Here is a 17,946-nt window from a genome sequence, read left to right as displayed (position 1 = left end):
GGATTTGTGCAAAAAGCCATGGGCCATTTCCCCAAAATTGAGATCAGTCTCTCCACCAGAATGGACCATGTGGTTTCTTCCTTTTGTATTGAGAACTGCCACAACGTGGAATCACTTTCCCTGAGGCTGCTTCATAACTCCTCGAAGGAGGAGGAGGAGGAAGAGGAGGAAGAAGGGGAAATGCAGCACTCTGAGGTGGATCACTGTGTCCGCCTAGATCCTCATGCTGCCTGTACTCACCGGTAAGGTGATTTGCCTTCAGGCAGGTATTAGAATGGTAGGGCTGCCCTCCGCCATCTAGCCACCTTTCTCTGGGCATTTGTTCTTTCTGCCTGCTTCTCAACTGTCTTTACAATATGGTTGCCACAGCTACATAATAATATCACACCCCCCCCCCATTTCTACTAGACTCCTTCAGTGGCAGAGATGGACAAGTAGAGGAAAGGGAGGTGGATAAGTGGATGAGGAGAAAAGCCAATGAAGAAAATAAGCAAGTGTTTTGTAGATGCCAACTCAGCGCAAGGTATTATGTGGATTAGAGAGTTGAATAAAAATGTTGTAAACTCAAATTGCTTGCAGTCAACTTGGGGCTCTAGTGCATAGTATTCAGTTAACACACAAGGAGCCAAACAACCCCAGTGACTGTCCCAGGAACACAGAGGACAGAAGACCTTTAGTACTGGGTGCTGGGGGGACATTTATGAGAGTAGTAAGTTTTGATCCTGCCTTGAAGGACCAGTAGGATGTGGGTGAGTGCAGGAGAAGTTAAAGGGATTCTAGCAGTAGAGTCTGGTGTCTGAGGAACAGTGTGCATAGGAGACTATGCCAAGGGACATGGCTTCATTGGAACAGATATAATGAGGGAAAAATTGAGGGACATAGGGCTGGGAAGAAGAGGGTACTTTTAAGCTCCTGCACTGTGTTTACAACCAGGAAGTAACCAACAGCTCCCTCTTTGGGGTCTGTTCAGTAATGTAGGAGATTGGAGGCGAGTTGCTGCATTGGGACAGCAAAGCAGTTCAGTTACCTGAAGTCAGTTACCTGCTTGGGAACTGCCACAGCTACGGTGGGAGGATGGATACTCTGTGAAAGCTTGGGTTTAACCTGCACAGAAAGCACTTGATATGGGATAAAATTAAGGAGAAAGGGGACTGGCCCTTCCACCAAGAATAATGAATTTTTAGCTCCTTCTTTCATCCTTGGCATCACTAGCAGGATGACCTTTTAATTTATCATTTGGTCATCCAGGACCACCTGCTGGGGCTTCAGTGGTGATGAAGACCCAGGCCCTGCTCATAGCAACTTAAGGTTCAATTGTGGGGATAGCTGGGAAATAAGGACAGACAGTAGAGAGGATGGGCTATGGCAAGAACACATATAGAATGCACCAGAAACACATAGTGGGAAGCCCTTGAACAGCTGGACTCTGACACATGGAGTATGAGAAACATGAGTATGGGCAAGGGGCAGCTCAAATAGAGGGAACAGTGGGTTGCCCTCTGTGAGGGCAGAGGCTGGGGAAACAAGTATGTCCCTATGATGGCAAATGATTCAGAAAACCTAGAGAGGGTGAGAGAAAGGAAATGAGGGAAGGAAGCACATCTGTCTCTTAGGGCCCTAAAAATTATGTTGGAAAGAAACCTGACCAAGATTATAGAGCTATAAAGAAGGCTGGGCAGACTCAAATTAAAACTCTTGATGAAAAGCCTGATGCCCATTTGATTGGGTGACAGCTACCTTCTTCTGAGGGCAGGAGCTTGCCTTGTGTGGTTCCAGAACCTTCTGAAGATCAGCAGCATGGATATCCACCCCATGCTGTCAAAAGTGCAGAATTGCAGGCCCAATCTTAGACACACAGAGCCAGAATCTGTATTCTAACAAGGACTGCATGTTGGAACCATATGGAAGTATTAAAACTATTGATATACTTGGTCCTGCCTCAGAGATTCTGACTTTAGTCCTATGGTATGGCGATGCTATTATGCAGCCAATGTGAGATCTGAGATCTGGATCTCACAGTGTAGTCTCTGCATCACTTAACAGAAAAAGGCCATGGGCAGGACAGCTGTCTAATGACAGAGGGAGGAGAAAGACATCTGAGGGAGGTACGGAGGGGGTGCCAAGGCAGCAGTCACAGACTCATGCTATTTCCATAATAAGGTAGGCAGGACAGTCTTACCAGGGCCCCCTGGTCTTTGTCATTCCTTAGTAGGCAATCTTTGGTCCTGTGAGTCAGTTCTTAATCCTTGGGAAGTCTTTGAACTGGGGCCAGTTCTTTTTTCTTTTTCTTGATTTTCTTTTTTTTCTGATTTTCTTTTCTTTCTTCCTTTCCTACAATTTCTAGGTTGGTGAATTGTCATGTCACTCTCAGCCTTTGGCAGGGGCTTTTCTCAGTCCTAAGCACTAACTCACTGAACCTCACTGAACTGAACCTCAGTGACAATGCTCTGGGGGACCCAGGGGTACAGGTGTTATGTGAAATGCTCCAGCGACCTGGCTGTAATATCAGAGACTGTGGTAAGAAACTGTGTGTGTGTGCGTTCATGTGTGCACGCATATCTGTGAGTGACACAGAGAGCACAGTGGAGGAAGACCTCACGGTCCAGATCAGTGGTTTGTTAGTTTTCTAGGCTGCTGTAACAAGTACCAGAGAACAAGAAGCTTGAACAATAGAAATTCATATTCTCATAGTCCCGGAGTCTGGAAGTCCAACTGAAGGTGTCAGCAGGATTGGTTTCTCCTGAAGCCTCTCTTTTTGGCTTATAGATTGGTGGTCTTCTCCATAAGTCTTCATGTGCTTTCTGTGTTCATGTCTGATTTCCTAAAGGATACCAGTTATGTTGGATTGGGGCCTGTCCTCATGACCTCATTTAAGGGTTTAAAACCTGATCTCCAAATATAGTCACAATGCTGAAATCCTAGGGATTAAGTCTTTAACATATGATTTTTTTTGGAGGGGTGGACACAGTTCAGCCCATAACAAGTAGGAAGGTAAAATGGATTGGAGGTCAGTTGTTTAGAAAGCTTCAAATGGGGAAGAATGATGGGGAGCTGAAAGTAAGCCATTCTTGGTGATAGGACAAAAGGGCATGGCCCTCAATATCTTCTGTTTCTTCACTGGCCATCATCACAGCTGAGAATTGGAGAGTTTCATCATATACAATGTCTACCTGGGCTGGACCCCATCAAAACATTTTATATAGGTTGAAATGTCACAGAGAATCTCTTTCAGCTTTTTTTTTTCTTTTTTTTTATGAACTTTTTAAAAAATTTTTTTACTTTATTTTCAGTGTAACAGTATTCATTGTTTTTGCACCACACCCAGTGCTCCATGCAATCCGTGCCCTCTCCAATACCCACCACATGGCTCTCCCCAACCTCCCACCCCCTGCCCCTTCAAAACCCTCAGATTGTTTTTCAGAGTCCATAGTCTCTCATGGTTCACCTCCCTTCCAATTTCCCTCAACTCCCTTCTCCTCTCTAACTCTAACTTTCTTAATAAAGAGTGCTTGCTCTGGACTCACACTGTGAATCAGACCTCACATTCCCCAAGACAATACACAAGTGTCTGGGCCATCCTACAAACACTCTTCCATCACACATCTGCATTTTTGATGAGCTACATAGCCAGCACCAAAGTCCATCCCTCCAGGGTGTTTTCATACATCCCTTTCTTGATCATCATTATACCCACCCTAACATCAACTTTATCAATTTTATCTCCTATACAAACCAGTAGCCCAGGCCCGGTAACCATGACCGTTTGCCATGATATTGCAATACAATTCAAGATCATGGGACAGGATTTGTGTTCATCTTTCCACTGTCCTTACAATGTCTGGGCAAGTGTCTTAGCACACATCAGTGCTTAAAAATACATACTGAGTGACTACTAACTGTTTGGTTTACCCACATCCACCTTTACCACCTACCTATTCTCCATATAGCACCAACCTATTCTCCATACAGAAGTCAGAGGGTTATTTAGAAAATTCCACTTTAATTATGTCACTCCCTTGCTTGAATGCTTTCTCTTTGTTCTTTTGATAAATTACAAATCCTCCTCTTGCCTTCAAGGCTCTGGCTGGTTTTGGCTCCTTGCCTTCTCTATCCCATGCCAGTCTTCCCACTATCCTAGCGGGTACCACTGTGTGATTCCATAGAGTGAGACGCAAATAGAGAGACATGGGTGATGATGAGATATTCTGCAAGTAAATAGAGGTTTAGTCATGCATTTAGCTCTAGTTGGTGTGAAGATAGGGGTATAAAGGAAGATGTTTAACAGGCTCTAGGATGGTGAACTATTCATCTGGAAAGAAGAATGTTGTTCTTGCTCCTCTGACACAGGGACTCCTAGTTGTTGTTGTTGATGATGGTGATAATGGTGTCTTTGTGTGTGTGTGTGTGTGTGTGTGTGTGTGTGCGCGCGCGCGCACGCGCGCGCGCGGGGGTGGGTGGTGGGGGGGGGGGGGGTGGAGTTGTAAATCAAATCAAGATACAGAGCTTCTTGCTATTTTGGTGTAGGTGGAGGGCTGGGATTTAATCATTAAACAGAACAATGGAGACAAGATTGACAGAAGTAGATAAGTAAAAAACCCCAGAGAGATCAGTGTCCACCTGAGGGATTTTCACAGTGAAGAACATGTGATACAGAGGTGGAACCCACAGATTTACCTCCTTTTTCATTTATAAAACAGGGACATGCCTGTATACATTGTAGAGCTGACCATTATTTATGGAGGGAGTTCACTGATACACACAGTGGTTGTGGTCTCAGGCTATGAGTTCATAAGCCTGGGAACTAACTTCACAATAAGTCTCAGCCTGCATGTGGGAGTTCTGGTAAGATCATACTCTCACCTAACTTCTTTCCTTAAAATTTTCCCTTTGTAACATGAGACCACAAATCGCCCCATTTGGTGCTGAAAACTAGCATAGACCAGAAGGCAGTGTCAGAGAAGCAGCCTGTGTTCTGATGCTTTATGCTTCTGTACTTGGCATGAAGGTTGGGGCGGTGTTGCCTTTCCCATCACTGCTGCTTCAACATCTCCTCGGTCCTGAGCAGCAACCAGAAGCTGATGGAATTGGATCTGAGCCACAACGCCCTGGGAGACTTTGGAATTAGACTTCTTTGTGTGGGGCTGAGGCATCTATTCTGCAATCTGAAGAAGCTTTGGTGAGTCTGGGCTATTTTCCTTCAGGAAACAAGAGCTGTGGCTTCGGGAATCTATGATGCGTTACAGTTTTAGCATGAGAATAGCCTTCATTGCTCAGAAGATTTCCAGATGTTTATCAGTAATTCATTCAGTTAGTGTTTGTTGTGGGAAGAGCCATATACTAAGTCTTAGAAAGGAACTTAAGTAATCAAACGAATCATGCTCACTTTTAAGGTATTTACAGTTGAGCTGAGAAAATACAACCAGTGTAATGCATTGCTCCAGGAGAGTTTTGGGACTTTATGACAAGCTCTTGGTCTCCACACAAAACAGGAAAAGAGGTGTTAACACACTTGATATTTTATGAAGCCCTTCACTAAATGTTTCTGGGAGACTTAAATTTTGAATAAGAGAAAGCACTTGAAAATGGTAGGGCCAATTCACACCCATTAGGATGACTATTATTAAAAAACAAAACAAAACAAAACATAAGTGTAGGTGAGGAGAAATTGGAACCATCATAATTGCTGGTGGGAATGTAAAATAGTATAGCTGGTATGTCAGTTCCTCAAAGTAGACATAGAATTACCGTATGATCCAGCAATTTCACTTCCAGGTATATAAAAGCAGTGTAATCAGGCATCCAAACCTGTATTTGTACACTTGTGTCCATAGCAGCATTATTCACAATAGCCAGAAAGTAGAAACAACTCAAATACCATGGATGAATGAATGGATAAACATGCGGTAAGGTGGGGGGTTGGGGGTAGAAGAATGTGGTAGATATATGCATACAGCCTTCAGGAGAATTCGGACACATGCTGCAACATGGATGCATCTTGAAAACATTATTCTAATTAAAATAAGCCATACACAAAAGGGCAGATATGTGTGATTCCGCTTACAGGAATGACCTAAAATAATCAAACTCATAGAGGCAAAAAATAGAATAGTGGGTCCTGGGGGCTGGGGGAGAGAGGAGTGAGGAGTTAGTGTTCAGTATGTACTAAATTCCAGTTTGGAAAGATGAAAAACTTCTGGAGATGGATGGTAGTCACAGTTACACAACAATGAGAAGGTATTAAATGCTACTGAATTGTACACTTAAGGATTATAATGGTAAATTTTATGTTATGTATATTTTACCACAATAAAAAAAAGTGATAAAAAAAAAAAGCTGATAAGATGGAGTATTGACATGGGCTTGGAAGGTGTTTACTTGCTATTACACCAAACAAAAGGAAATAAACAGTTAATATACAGTTTGGACACTCTTCCCATGTTTGGAAAGGACTAGAAGCAGCATTGGAGCAAGTGCTTCCGTGACTCACAGACAGTGAGGTGAGAGAAATGTATGACATTCTGCCATCTTTATGGAAGGTTGGTCAGTTGCTGTCTCACATCAGCATGTTGTGAGGACCTTGCATCCGTCCTGAGCACCAACCAGTCTCTGACCAGACTCTACTTGGGGGAAAATGCCCTGGGAGATGCAGGAGTTGGAATTCTATGTGAAAAAGCAAAGCATCCACAATGTAAGCTGCAGAAACTGGGGTAAGTCTTCATTGGTATCTCAGCAGAAATCAGCTTCTCTTCAGGGATGTATTTCTTGGGAAACATGGATGAGGGTTGTTCTGTTGTAGGATGATCAGACAGAGTTGAAGGTAGAAAATGGAGGAGACAGTATATGAAGAGGTTGGAATGCTAGATACTACTTTCTACTAGTAAGGTATTTATGACTATAGAACTGAAAGAAACCTTAGGGATTGCTCAGCTCAATCCCCCACTGAGGGAAACCATTGTTTCTCAGACATTCACATGGATAGTCATTGGTTTCATGTGTGGACTCTTCCAAGCACACCAGCCATTGGTGCACATGCGGCCATTGCAGTAAGAGAGAGTTCTTATTTCTACATAACACGTTTGGTTTCTGTGTTTGGTCCTTGTTCTGCTACCCAGGGTTCTGCTGAGAAGTATTGATCTCAGTTCCCCAGAGACAACACTCACATTCTAGGCCTTCTCCTCCCTTGCCTGGACATCTCTAAATTCTCAAGAAGGATATAGCTTCACGCCTTCACCTGCATAGTCATGTTGTCCTAGGGAAGGGTTGTTCTGTTCGTGTCCCTATTTGAAGTACATTGCCCAGACCTGAACCTGATACTCCTAGAGATGTATGGTGGAATTTTCACCTCCTGTGGCAGGGCCCTGTAACTGTCACAGAGGGAACCTCTGATTTCCTTATGTTTCTGGCACCTTATGTTTCTGGCACCCCACAATCTTTGCTTTAAAGTTTGTTTTGTTAGAGACAAGTATTACCACTTTGGCTTTTTTTTTTTTTTTTCTATTTGTATGGTATATTTTTCAATCCCTTCACTTTTAGTCTGTTTTTGTCTTTTTTAAAAAGATTTTATTTTTTTATTTGACAGACAGAGATCACAAGTAGGCAGAGGCAGGCAGAGAGAGAGAGAGGAGAAAGCAGGCTCCCTGAAGAGCAGAGAGCCCAATGTGGGGCTCGATCCCAGGACCCTGGGATCATGACCTGAGCTGAAGGCAGAGGCTTTTAACCCACTGAGCCACCAAGTTGCCCCCTTTTTTTTTAAAGATTTTATTTATTTATTTGACAGAGCGAGAAACAGTGAGAGAGGAAACAGAAGCAGGGGGAGTGGGAGAGGGAGTAGCACACTCCCCGCTGAGCAGGGACCCTGATGCAGGGTTCAATTCCAGGACCCTGGGATCATGAGCTGAAGGCAGATGCTTAATGACTGAGCCCCTCAGGTGTCCCAGTCTGTTTTTGTCTTTAAGTCTATAGTAAATTTCTTGCAGGGAACATGTAGATGGGTCTATTTCTTTTCTTTTTTTTTTTTTAATTTATTCAGTCAACCTATGTCTTTTGATTGGAGTACTTAGTCCATTTACATTTAAAGTAGTTATTGTTAAGCATGTGTTTATTTCCATTTTGTTATTGTTTTCTGGTTGTTTTTGTAGTTCCTTTCTTGTCCTCTTGTTCTCTTCCCTTATGATTTGATGACATTCTCCAGTGTTATGTGTAGATTAAGTTAAAAAATTTTGGGTGGGTATTTATTATAGGTTTTTGATTTGTAGTTACCATGAGGTTCATATATAGCATCTTAGGCATTTATCAGTCTATATTAAGTTAATGGTTGCTTGAATTTGAACACATTCTAAAAACACTAAATTTTTACTCTCCTTCCATCTTTTATGTATATCATGTCATATTTTATCTCCTTTTTCAGTTTGCATATCACCTGACTGATATTTGTAAATATAATTGATTTTACTACCTTCATGTTTTAACCTTCATACTAACTTTATAAGTGATTAGTCTACTACCTTTACTGAATGTTTGTATTATCGATTTTTTTTTCTTTCATAATTTTCTTACTTCTAGTTATGGCTTTTTCTTTACATTGAAAGCAACCCTTTTAACATTTCTTGTAAGGTTGTTGTAGTGGTAATGAACTCCTTTAAGTTTTTTTCATCTGGGAAATACTGTGTCTCTCTTTCTATTCTGAATGATAATCTTGCCAGGTAGGATATTCTTGATTACAGACTTTTTCCTTCCAACATTTTTAATATATCATACCACTGTCTTCTGGCCTGAAATGCTTTTGCTGAAAATTTAAAAAAAAATTCTTTATCATTACTTTTTTTTTATCATTTAAATTGTTATGCATTCTTGTGTGAACCTCTTTAGGTTTATCTTGTTAGGAACTCTGTGCTTGCTGGACCTGGATGTCTATTTCTGTCCCAAGATTAAAGAATTTTTCAGCTATTATTTCTTCAAGTATGCTATTGCTCTTCTCCTTCTGGGATCCCTAGAATGTAAATATTATGCTTGATGATGTTGGTGAGGTACTTTAATCTATTGTAATTTTTTTTCTTTTCTTTTTTCTTCTCATTGTTCAACTTGGTTGGTTTCCATTACCTTGTCTTCCAGATTTTTGACCCATTACTCTGTATCCTTAAATCTGCTGTTGATTCCCTCTGGTGTATATTTTATTTCAGCTATTAAATTATTTATATCTGGCTTGTTCTTTTTTATATTTGCTATCTTTCTATTGAGGTTCTCTCTGAGTTCATTTACTCTTTTCTCAAGTCCTTTATCTTTATGACTGTTACTTTGAATTCTTTACCAGGCATATTGGTTTTCTGTGTTTAATTTAGTTCTTTTGCTGTAAATTTGTCTTGGTTTTTCATTTGGGACATACTTATCTTCCTCCTTTTTTTGTGTGACTCTCTGTATTTGCTTCTTTGTATTAAGGAAGTTGTCTACATCTCCTGGTCTTGGAAGTAGTGACCTTGTATAGAAAAGATTCTTTGATTCCTCATGGTGCAATGCTCCTGGTTAACAGAATCAAGCATTCCAGGTGTGCTCTTCTATGTGGACTTCATACACCTTCTTGTGCTTACTGTAGGTGCAGTGGATGGGGTTTAGTTCCTGCTCTGTTGAGGAGCCTTCCGAGGATGCTACAGGTTTATAAGTAGGTGGGGTCAACAATCAGGCTAGTTTCTGGACTTAGCCTCTCTGCTACAGATGTGGGTACATGGAAAGGCAGGGCATTCTTCCTGTGCAGCCAGCTTAAAGGCTTAGCTGCTGAAACTGGTGTGTGGGGTTATCTTCCTGTCGCTGCAGGACAAGAGTTGCCTTGGAGTGGTGCAGGTCCCTGCTGGGCTGGCTTGCTGGTTTTGGTGGGGCAGCCATTTTGGGTGGATACGTTTTGAGGTGGGTGGTTTGGATATGATGGATCTGCAGGGGAATACAGAGAAAGGCATGCAATGTTAGTAAGGTAGGTGGAGAATGTTAGTGCTGGCTCTGGCTAGTTTCCAGCTATCTAAGTGAGGAAGGAAAAAAGAAAATGGTACCAACTAACACTTTTACTCTCAGAAAAATCTTCTGAAGACTACTGCCCCTCCAGAAGGTGATCTTAGATAAGAAAGTAAATCACTTTTGGGGTGCCTGCGTGGCTCAGTGAGTTAAAAGCCTCTGCCTTCGGGTCAGGTCATGATCTCAGGGTCCTGGGATCGAGCCCCGCATTGGGCTTTCTGCTCAGCGGGGAGCCTGTTTCCCTCTCACTCTCTGCCTGCCTCTCTGCCTATTTGTGATTGGTCTGCCAAATAAATAAATAAAATCTTAAAAAAAAAGAAAAGAAATCACTTCACATATACCCCAGGCACTTAAAAAATTAATTAATTAATTAATTGATTGATTTAAAAGGGGACGAAGGGCAAAGGGAGAGGCAAAGAATCTCAAACACACTCCCCACTGAGCATGGATCCTGACACAGATCTCAATCTCACAACCCTGAGGACCATGACCTGAACCAAAAATCTACTGAACCACCCAGGCTCTTCCCCCGTGACCAGGCACTTTTCAGTTGTGTGTTGTGTTTTGGGCTATATTATCTTTTATGTTGTTGTTGTTGTTGTTTAATATTTTTAACTTGGGCACCTGGGTAGCTCAGTCCAGTAAGTGTCAGACAGTAAGTGTCTGACTCTTGATTTCTAGTCATGTCATGATCTCATGGGTCATGGGATTGAGTCCTGCTTTGGGCTTCCTGCTCAGCAGGGAGTCTCCTTGGGGTTCTTTCTCTCCCTCTCCATCTTCTCCTTCTCCCACTGTTTCTCTCTCTCTCTCTCTTGCTCAAATAAATAAATAAATAAACAAATAAATAAATAAATAGTTTTATTTTTTAAGGTTTTTTTTTTTTTTTTTTTATTACTCTCGTACCCAACATGGGGCTTAAACTATCGCCTTGGAGTGGTGCAGGTCCCTGCTGGGGGGATCTATCAAGAATCTATCATGAATCTATCATGAAACCCACACACTTCTGACTGAGCCAGCAAGGATTACATTTTCTGTTGTCCTCTGGCTCTCCTAAATTTTGGTCTTCTGATTTTTAAAGTGCCCAGAGTTAAGTCCTACTTATTTTCAAAGCCAGATGTTATGGTGACTTGTCTTCACAGTTTGAGTCCCTCAGCTTGTGTTGTCCATCTCATTTGTGGTTAGACTTGTTAGGCATTTGGTTCTTAACTGGGCCTCCATGACTGCTATCTGTTTCCATGTGGCCTTCACTCTGTGGAATATCTTTTCCACCAGTTTTCCAATTATTTTCAGAGTTTTAGTTCTACATATGTAGCTCTTGGTGTATCCATGGGTCAAGGTGAACGCAGGATCCTCTTATACCACCATCTTTTAAAAAAGTTTTTATTTAAATTCCAATTAGTTAACGTACAATGTACTATTAGTTTCAGATGTATAATACAGTGATTCAGCACTTCCATACAACAGTCAGTGCTCATCACAAGAAATGTTCTTAATCCCTATCACCAATTCACTCATCCCCTCACCCACTTCCCCTCTGGTAACCACCAGTGTTTCTCTATAGTTATAAGTCTCTTTCTTGATTTGTTTCTTTTTCCCTTTGTTCATTTGTCTTGTTTCTTAAGTTCCACACATGAGGGATGCCTGGATGGCTCAGTTGGTTTAAGTGTCTACCTTCAGCTCAGGTCATGATCCCAGGGTTCTGAAATCGAGTCCCACATTGGGCTCCTTGCTCAACAGAAAGCCTGCTTCTCCCTCTGCCTACAGCTCCCCCTGTTTGTGCTCTCTCTCTTTGACAAATAAATAAATAAAATCTTTAATTAAAAAATTCTACACATGAGTGATACTCTATGGTATTTGCTTTTCTCTAATTGACTTACTTTGCTTAATATAATACTCTTTAGCTCCATCCATTCATTGCAAATGGAAAGATTTACTCTTTTTTTTAATGGTTGAATAACATTCCATTACACACACACACACACACACACACACACACACACCACATCTTGTTTATCCATACATCATTCTGTGGACATTTGGGCTCTTTCCATCATTTGACTCTTGTAGATAATGCTGCCATAAACATCAGGATGCATGTGTCCCTTCGAATTAATGTTCTTGTGTCCTTTGGGCAAATATCTAGAAGTGCAATTGCTGGATCTTAGAGTAGTTATATTTTCCACTTTTTGGGGAACCTCCATACTATTTTCTGAAGTGGCTGTACCAGTTTACACATCCACCATCAGTGTAAGAGGGTTCCCCTTTCTCCATATCCTCATCAACACTTGTTTCTTGTGTTGATTTGAATCATTGTGACAGGTGTGGGGTGATGTCTCATTGTAGTTTTGATTTGTATTTTCCTGATGCTGAGTGATGTTGAAAATATTTTCATGTGTCTATTGGCCATCTGTATATCTTCTTAGAAAAAAAAATGTTTATTCATGTCTTCTGCCCCTATTTTAAGTGGATTATTTGTTTTTTTGGTGTTAAGTTTGAGAAGTTCTTTATAGATTTTGCATACTAATCCTTTATCAGATATTCCATTTGTAAATATCTTCTCTAACTCAGTAGGATGTCTTTAGTTTGTTGATTATTTCTTTTGCTGTGCAGAGATTTTTATCTTGATGAAGTCCCCATAGTCTATTTTTGCTTTTGTTTCCCCTGCCTCAGGAGACATATCTAGAAGGAAGTTGCTATGGCTGACCAAAGAGGTTATTGCCACTCTTCTCTTCTAGGACTTTTTATGGTTTCAGGTTTTAGGTCTTTTATCCATTTTGAATTTATTTTTGTGTAAAGTGTGATAAAGTGGTCCAGTTTCATTCTTCTGCATGATGTTGTCCAGTTTTCCCAACACAATTTTTCCAATAGATATTCTTTACTGCTTTGTTGAAGATTAATTGACCACATAGTTACGGGTTCATTTCTGGGTTTTCTATTCTGTTCCATTGATATATGTGCCAGTTCTGTGCTGTTTTGATTACAGCTTTGTAATATAACTTGAAGTCCACAATTGTGATGCTTCCAGCTTTGCTTTTCTTTTTCAAGTATTCTTTGGTTATTCAGGATCTTTTGTTACTCCACACAAAAGATCTTTTTTTGGTGTGTTTTTGATGCCTGATTTGTGACCTAATGTGTGATCTATTCTGGAGAATATCTTATCTGCACTTGAAAGGCATGTGTATTGTGCTGTTTGAGGATGTAATGTGTGAATATATTTGTTAAGTCCATCTGGTCTAGTGTGTCATTCAAAGCCATTGTTTCCTTGGTGATCTTCTGCAGATGATCTGTCTGCAGATGAATTTCTACAGACTTTCTGTAGATGATCTGTCCATTGTTGTGAGTGAGGTGTTAAAGTCCCGTATCATTAAGGCACCACTTATCATTATATTTTGAAAATTTAATTACAATATATGTTGGTGTTGGCTTGCTTCTTTTGATTTTGATGGGAGTTTTCTGTGCCTGCTGGATGTGGATGTCTGTTTTCTTCCCCAGATTAGGGAAGTTTTCAGCTGTAATTTTCTCAAATTAATTTTCTGTCCCATTTTCTCTCTCTTCTTCCAGGACTCCTAAAATACAAATGTTATTATGATTGATGGCAGCCACTGAGTCCCTAAGTCTTTTCTCATGATCCACAATTCTTTCTCTCTTTTGTTCAGCTTTATTATTTTCCATTATCTTGTCTTATATGCCACTAATTCCTTTTTCCAATTCTTCTAGTCTGCTGTTCATTGCATCAAGTCTGTTTCCAGTCTCGTTTATTGTGTTCTTCATCTCTTATTCTTTTTAACTTCTATCTCTGTGGTAAGGGTTCTCACTGTGGTATTTTGTCTCTGTGGTAAGGGTCTTCTTTTCTCAAGCCCAGTCAGTAACCTTATGCTGGTTTCTTTAAATTCTCTACCATACATTACCTATAACTGTTTCAATTAGATTTCTGGCCATCCCTTATCTTGTTCTTTCATTTGGGATAAATTCTTCCATCTTGGCATTATGTCAAGGAGAGATCATATAGTGTCAAGGGTCTGGTGCTCAGGGAGTATCTCTGGTGTGTGTTGCATGCACTGTGCTGTTGTGTTCTGGCTGCTCTATCTTTCAGGCCAGTCATCTGAAGAAGCATTCCTTCCCTGTTGTGGGCAGTGTTTGGTCCCTGACTTGCATGTGGTAAGTCTTAATGTGTTTTTTTTTTTCTTGTCTGCTTATAAAATGAAGCCTGATACTACTTCCATGAGATCAGGGGACCCTACAGAACTCTCTGGTCAGTAGATGTGGTGGGGGCTGTGGTATGTGTGGTCTTCTGGGGGGAGGGGCCCACTATGCTGAGAGTGAGGCAAACTATACTGAGAAGGGCAGAGTCTCCAGAGCAGAGGGCGCGGGGCTTGGTGTAAGCAGGTTAGGCAGCCAATGTGGGTTCTGCCTTGCTTTCTGCAGGTGATTTGTGTTTATGCTGAGGGATGGAGGAAGGAAATGGCACTAGCTATTTCCTTTGTTCCTGGAGAGGGTCTCCTTGAATGCTTCCTTGAGTGGGAAAGTGTTTCAGGAAGAGGGAATAATTGCCCCACTGTGTACCCCAGGCATTTTCAAATTACTCTTTCAATGTAATATGCTCTAGGAGTAGGGTAGCTAGCACCCTCTAGGCTATATCCCAGCCAAGCCTGCTGACTTTTAAAATCCAAGCTTTAAGCCCTGCTGGTTCTCAAGAACTCACAAAATTCAGTCTTTCTCACTTTCCCAGCCAATGCCTTTGGTGAATTTTCTCCTTGAACTTCCCCTATGTGCTCTCCTCTCTTTCACCTGTCTCTATTACCATGGGTCCCATCCCACCAGAAACCCATGATCCATTTCTCCCTCAAACCACGTCTCTGACCTTCCTATCTTCTTCAACGTGCTCTCTTATGTCCCTTTAGTTGTATAGTGTGCTCTGTCAGTCTTCAGGTCAGTTTCTGGAGGTTTTTAAGATGATTTGTTAGATATCTAATTGTGTTCATGGAAGAGATGAACCTAGGGTCCTCCTACTCTGCAGCCATCTTTTGAATTTCTCCTACTCCATAATCTTAATGAACCTCTTGTGTTCAAGTTTTGATATGTATGAATTAGGGGGCATACACATCTGTGTGAAGGTTTTTGCATGGAAATAAGTTTTCAGCTCCTCAGGATAAATATCAAGGAGAGATATTGCTGCATTATATAATTAAAGGACGTTTAGTTTTGTAAGAAATCTCAAACGTGCCTTCTAAAGATGATGTGTACCATTCTGCATCCCAAACACCATGAATGAGCACTTGTGTTGCTTCATATTCTCACCAGCAATTGGCATTGTCAGTTTTCCATCATGGGAATTTTAATATTCATGTAGTCATATTTTGTTTTTCTTTTTGTTTTAATTTCCAATTCTTTGATTACTTATGATGTTGAGTGTCTTTTCATAAACTTATTAGTCATTTGTGTGTATTCTTTGGTAAGGTGTCTGTTAAGGTCTTTGGCACATTTTAAATCAGGTTTTTTATGTTCTTATTGGGTGTTAAGGGTTCTTTTATATTCTAAATAGCAGTCCTTTATCAAATATGTCTTTGGAGATATTTTCTCCCAGTATAGCTTGTCATTTTATTCTCTAGATGGTATCTTACAGAAAATAATTTTAATTTTAATAAAGTTCAACTTACTGATTTTTTTTCCCTGCATCTTGCCTTTGGTATTGTATCTAAAAACTCATTGTCAAGCACAGGTGATCTAGGTTTCCTCCTGTTATCTTATAAGAGTTTTATAATTTTGTGTTTTTTATATTTAGATCTGTTTTGCATTAATTAATTTTTTTACATACATACATGAAGTGCATTAAGATCAGTGTCAAGAGACATTTTTTATTTTTTATTTTTTTTCACGTGCATGTCCAGTTGTTCCAGCACCATTTGTTGAAAAGATTAACTTTGGTCCATTCCTTCTTTGTCAAAGATCAATTGATTATGTTTATGTGGGTCTATTTTTGAGCTTTCTATTCTGCTCTGTTGATTACTTTGTCTGTTACTTTGGCAGTACCACATTGTCTTCATTATTGTTGCTTTATAGCAACCCTTGGAGTTCAGTAATGTCAGTTCTCTGAATTTGTTCTTTTTCTTCAATATAGTGTAGGCTGTTCTGGGTCTTTGGTCCACCCATATAGACTTCAGAGTCAATTTGTCAGTATCTTAAAAACACTTTCTGGGATTTTGTTGGAATTGCATCAAATCTATAGATAAAATTGGGCAGAACTGACATCTTGACAACATTGAGTCTTCTAACTATGAGCATGCACTGTCTGTCCATTTATTTGGTTTTTCTTTGATTTCTTTTATCAGAATTTTGTAGTTTTTCTCATATGGATCTTGTACATATTTTGTGATATATGTCAGCATATATTTCATTCTAAGTGTTTTTTAGTAAATTCTTTCAGATTTTTTATGTAAAAGATCATGCCATTTCCAAACAGTTTCATTTGTTCCTTTCCAATCTGTATATTTTTCTTTGTGTTTTTCCTTTTGTTGTCATATTGCATTAGATAGGACTTCCATTAGGTGAATTAAAAGAATTAAAGAATGGGGACATCCTTGTCTTTTTCTGATTTAAGTGGGAAAGCTTTGAGTTCCTCTCCACTATATATGCTGTTGCAGTAGATTTTTTGTAGATATTCTTTGTTAAATTGAGGAAGTTTACCCTCTATTTTTAATTGGCTGAATACTTTGATCATGAATGAGTATTGGAATTTTGTCAAAAACGCTTCCTGCATCTATTGATATCATCATGTGATTTCTCTTCTATAGTTTTTTGATGTGATGTGTTATATTAATTTATTTTATTTTATTATTTTTAAAAAGATTTTATTTATTTATTTGACAGGCAGAGATCACAAGTAGGCAGAAAGGCAGGCAGAGAGAGAGGGGAAAGCAGGCTCCCTGCTGAGCAAAGAGCCCAATGCAGGGCTCGATCCCAGGACCCTGGGATCATGACCTGAGCTGAAGGCAGAGGCTTTAACCCACTGAGCCACCCAGGTGCCCCTTAATTTATTTTTAAATGTTAAGTAACTTTCAAAGGTTCAGCCTTGTGCACTGGGAAGAAATCCTATGTGGTTGTGGCGTGTAATTCTCTCTATGCATTGTTGCATTCAATTTGTAATATTTTGTTGAGATTTTTGAATTTATGGTTATAGGAGATATTTGTAATTTTTTTCATGTAATATCTTTGTCTGGTTTTGATATTAAGTTAATGTTGGCCTCATAGAATGAATTTGAGAGTATTCTTTTTACTCTTTTCTTTTGAGAGAGATGTAGATAATTGATAAAATTTCTTTCTTAAATATTTGCTAGAATTAACCAGTGAAACATTCTGAGTCAGGTGCTTATGTGTGTGTTTGTGTGTGTTTAAATTGATTAATTATTGATTCAATTGCTTTAATAGATAAAAAGCCTATTCAGATTGTGTATTTCTTCTTGTGTGAGTTTCGCAGGTTGTGTTCTTTAATCATTGGTCCATTTAACCTAGCTTATTAACTCTGTAGGCATAGACTTATTTATAGGATTCTTTTATTAATCTTTAATATTCTTTGGATCTGTAGCTATTTTCCTCTTTTTATTTTCATATTGGTACTTTGTGTCCTCTTTTTTTTTTTCCTAGCCTTGCTAGAGGTTTGCCAATTTTATTATTTTTTTTCAGTAAACCAGCTTTGAATTCATTGATATACTCTGAATTTCCTGTTTTTGATTTCTGCTCTAATTTGTCATTTATTTTCTTATGCTTACATTGGACTTAACTCTCTGTTCTTTTCTAGTTTTCTAAGGTAGAACCTTAGATTATTCATTTTAGATCTTTATTCTTTTCTCATATTTTCCAATATATTATTTTCTAATACATGCTATAAATTTCCACCTAAACACTGCTTTTGCTGCAGCTCACAGATTTTGATATGTTGTGTTTCCATTT

General features: G+C 39.7%; 1 protein-coding gene across 1 annotated transcript in view; it reads left to right on the top strand.

Annotated features, from left to right (window-relative positions):
* The window catches only part of NLRP3 (NLR family pyrin domain containing 3), a 97,840-nt gene that overhangs the window by 59,517 nt on the left and 20,377 nt on the right, over positions 1-17,946 (top strand). Inside the window, 3 exon segments of the mRNA XM_047731293.1 lie at positions 2-242; positions 5,006-5,176; positions 6,537-6,707. Of these exon segments, the coding sequence (XP_047587249.1) occupies positions 2-242; positions 5,006-5,176; positions 6,537-6,707 (583 nt within the window).

The sequence above is a fragment of the Lutra lutra genome, chromosome 5 (assembly GCF_902655055.1).
Source record: "Lutra lutra chromosome 5, mLutLut1.2, whole genome shotgun sequence".
NCBI classification, from domain to species: Eukaryota; Metazoa; Chordata; class Mammalia; order Carnivora; family Mustelidae; genus Lutra; species Lutra lutra.
The sequence above is the reverse complement of the archived record's forward strand: the minus strand, read 5'-3'. Positions and strand labels throughout refer to the sequence as shown.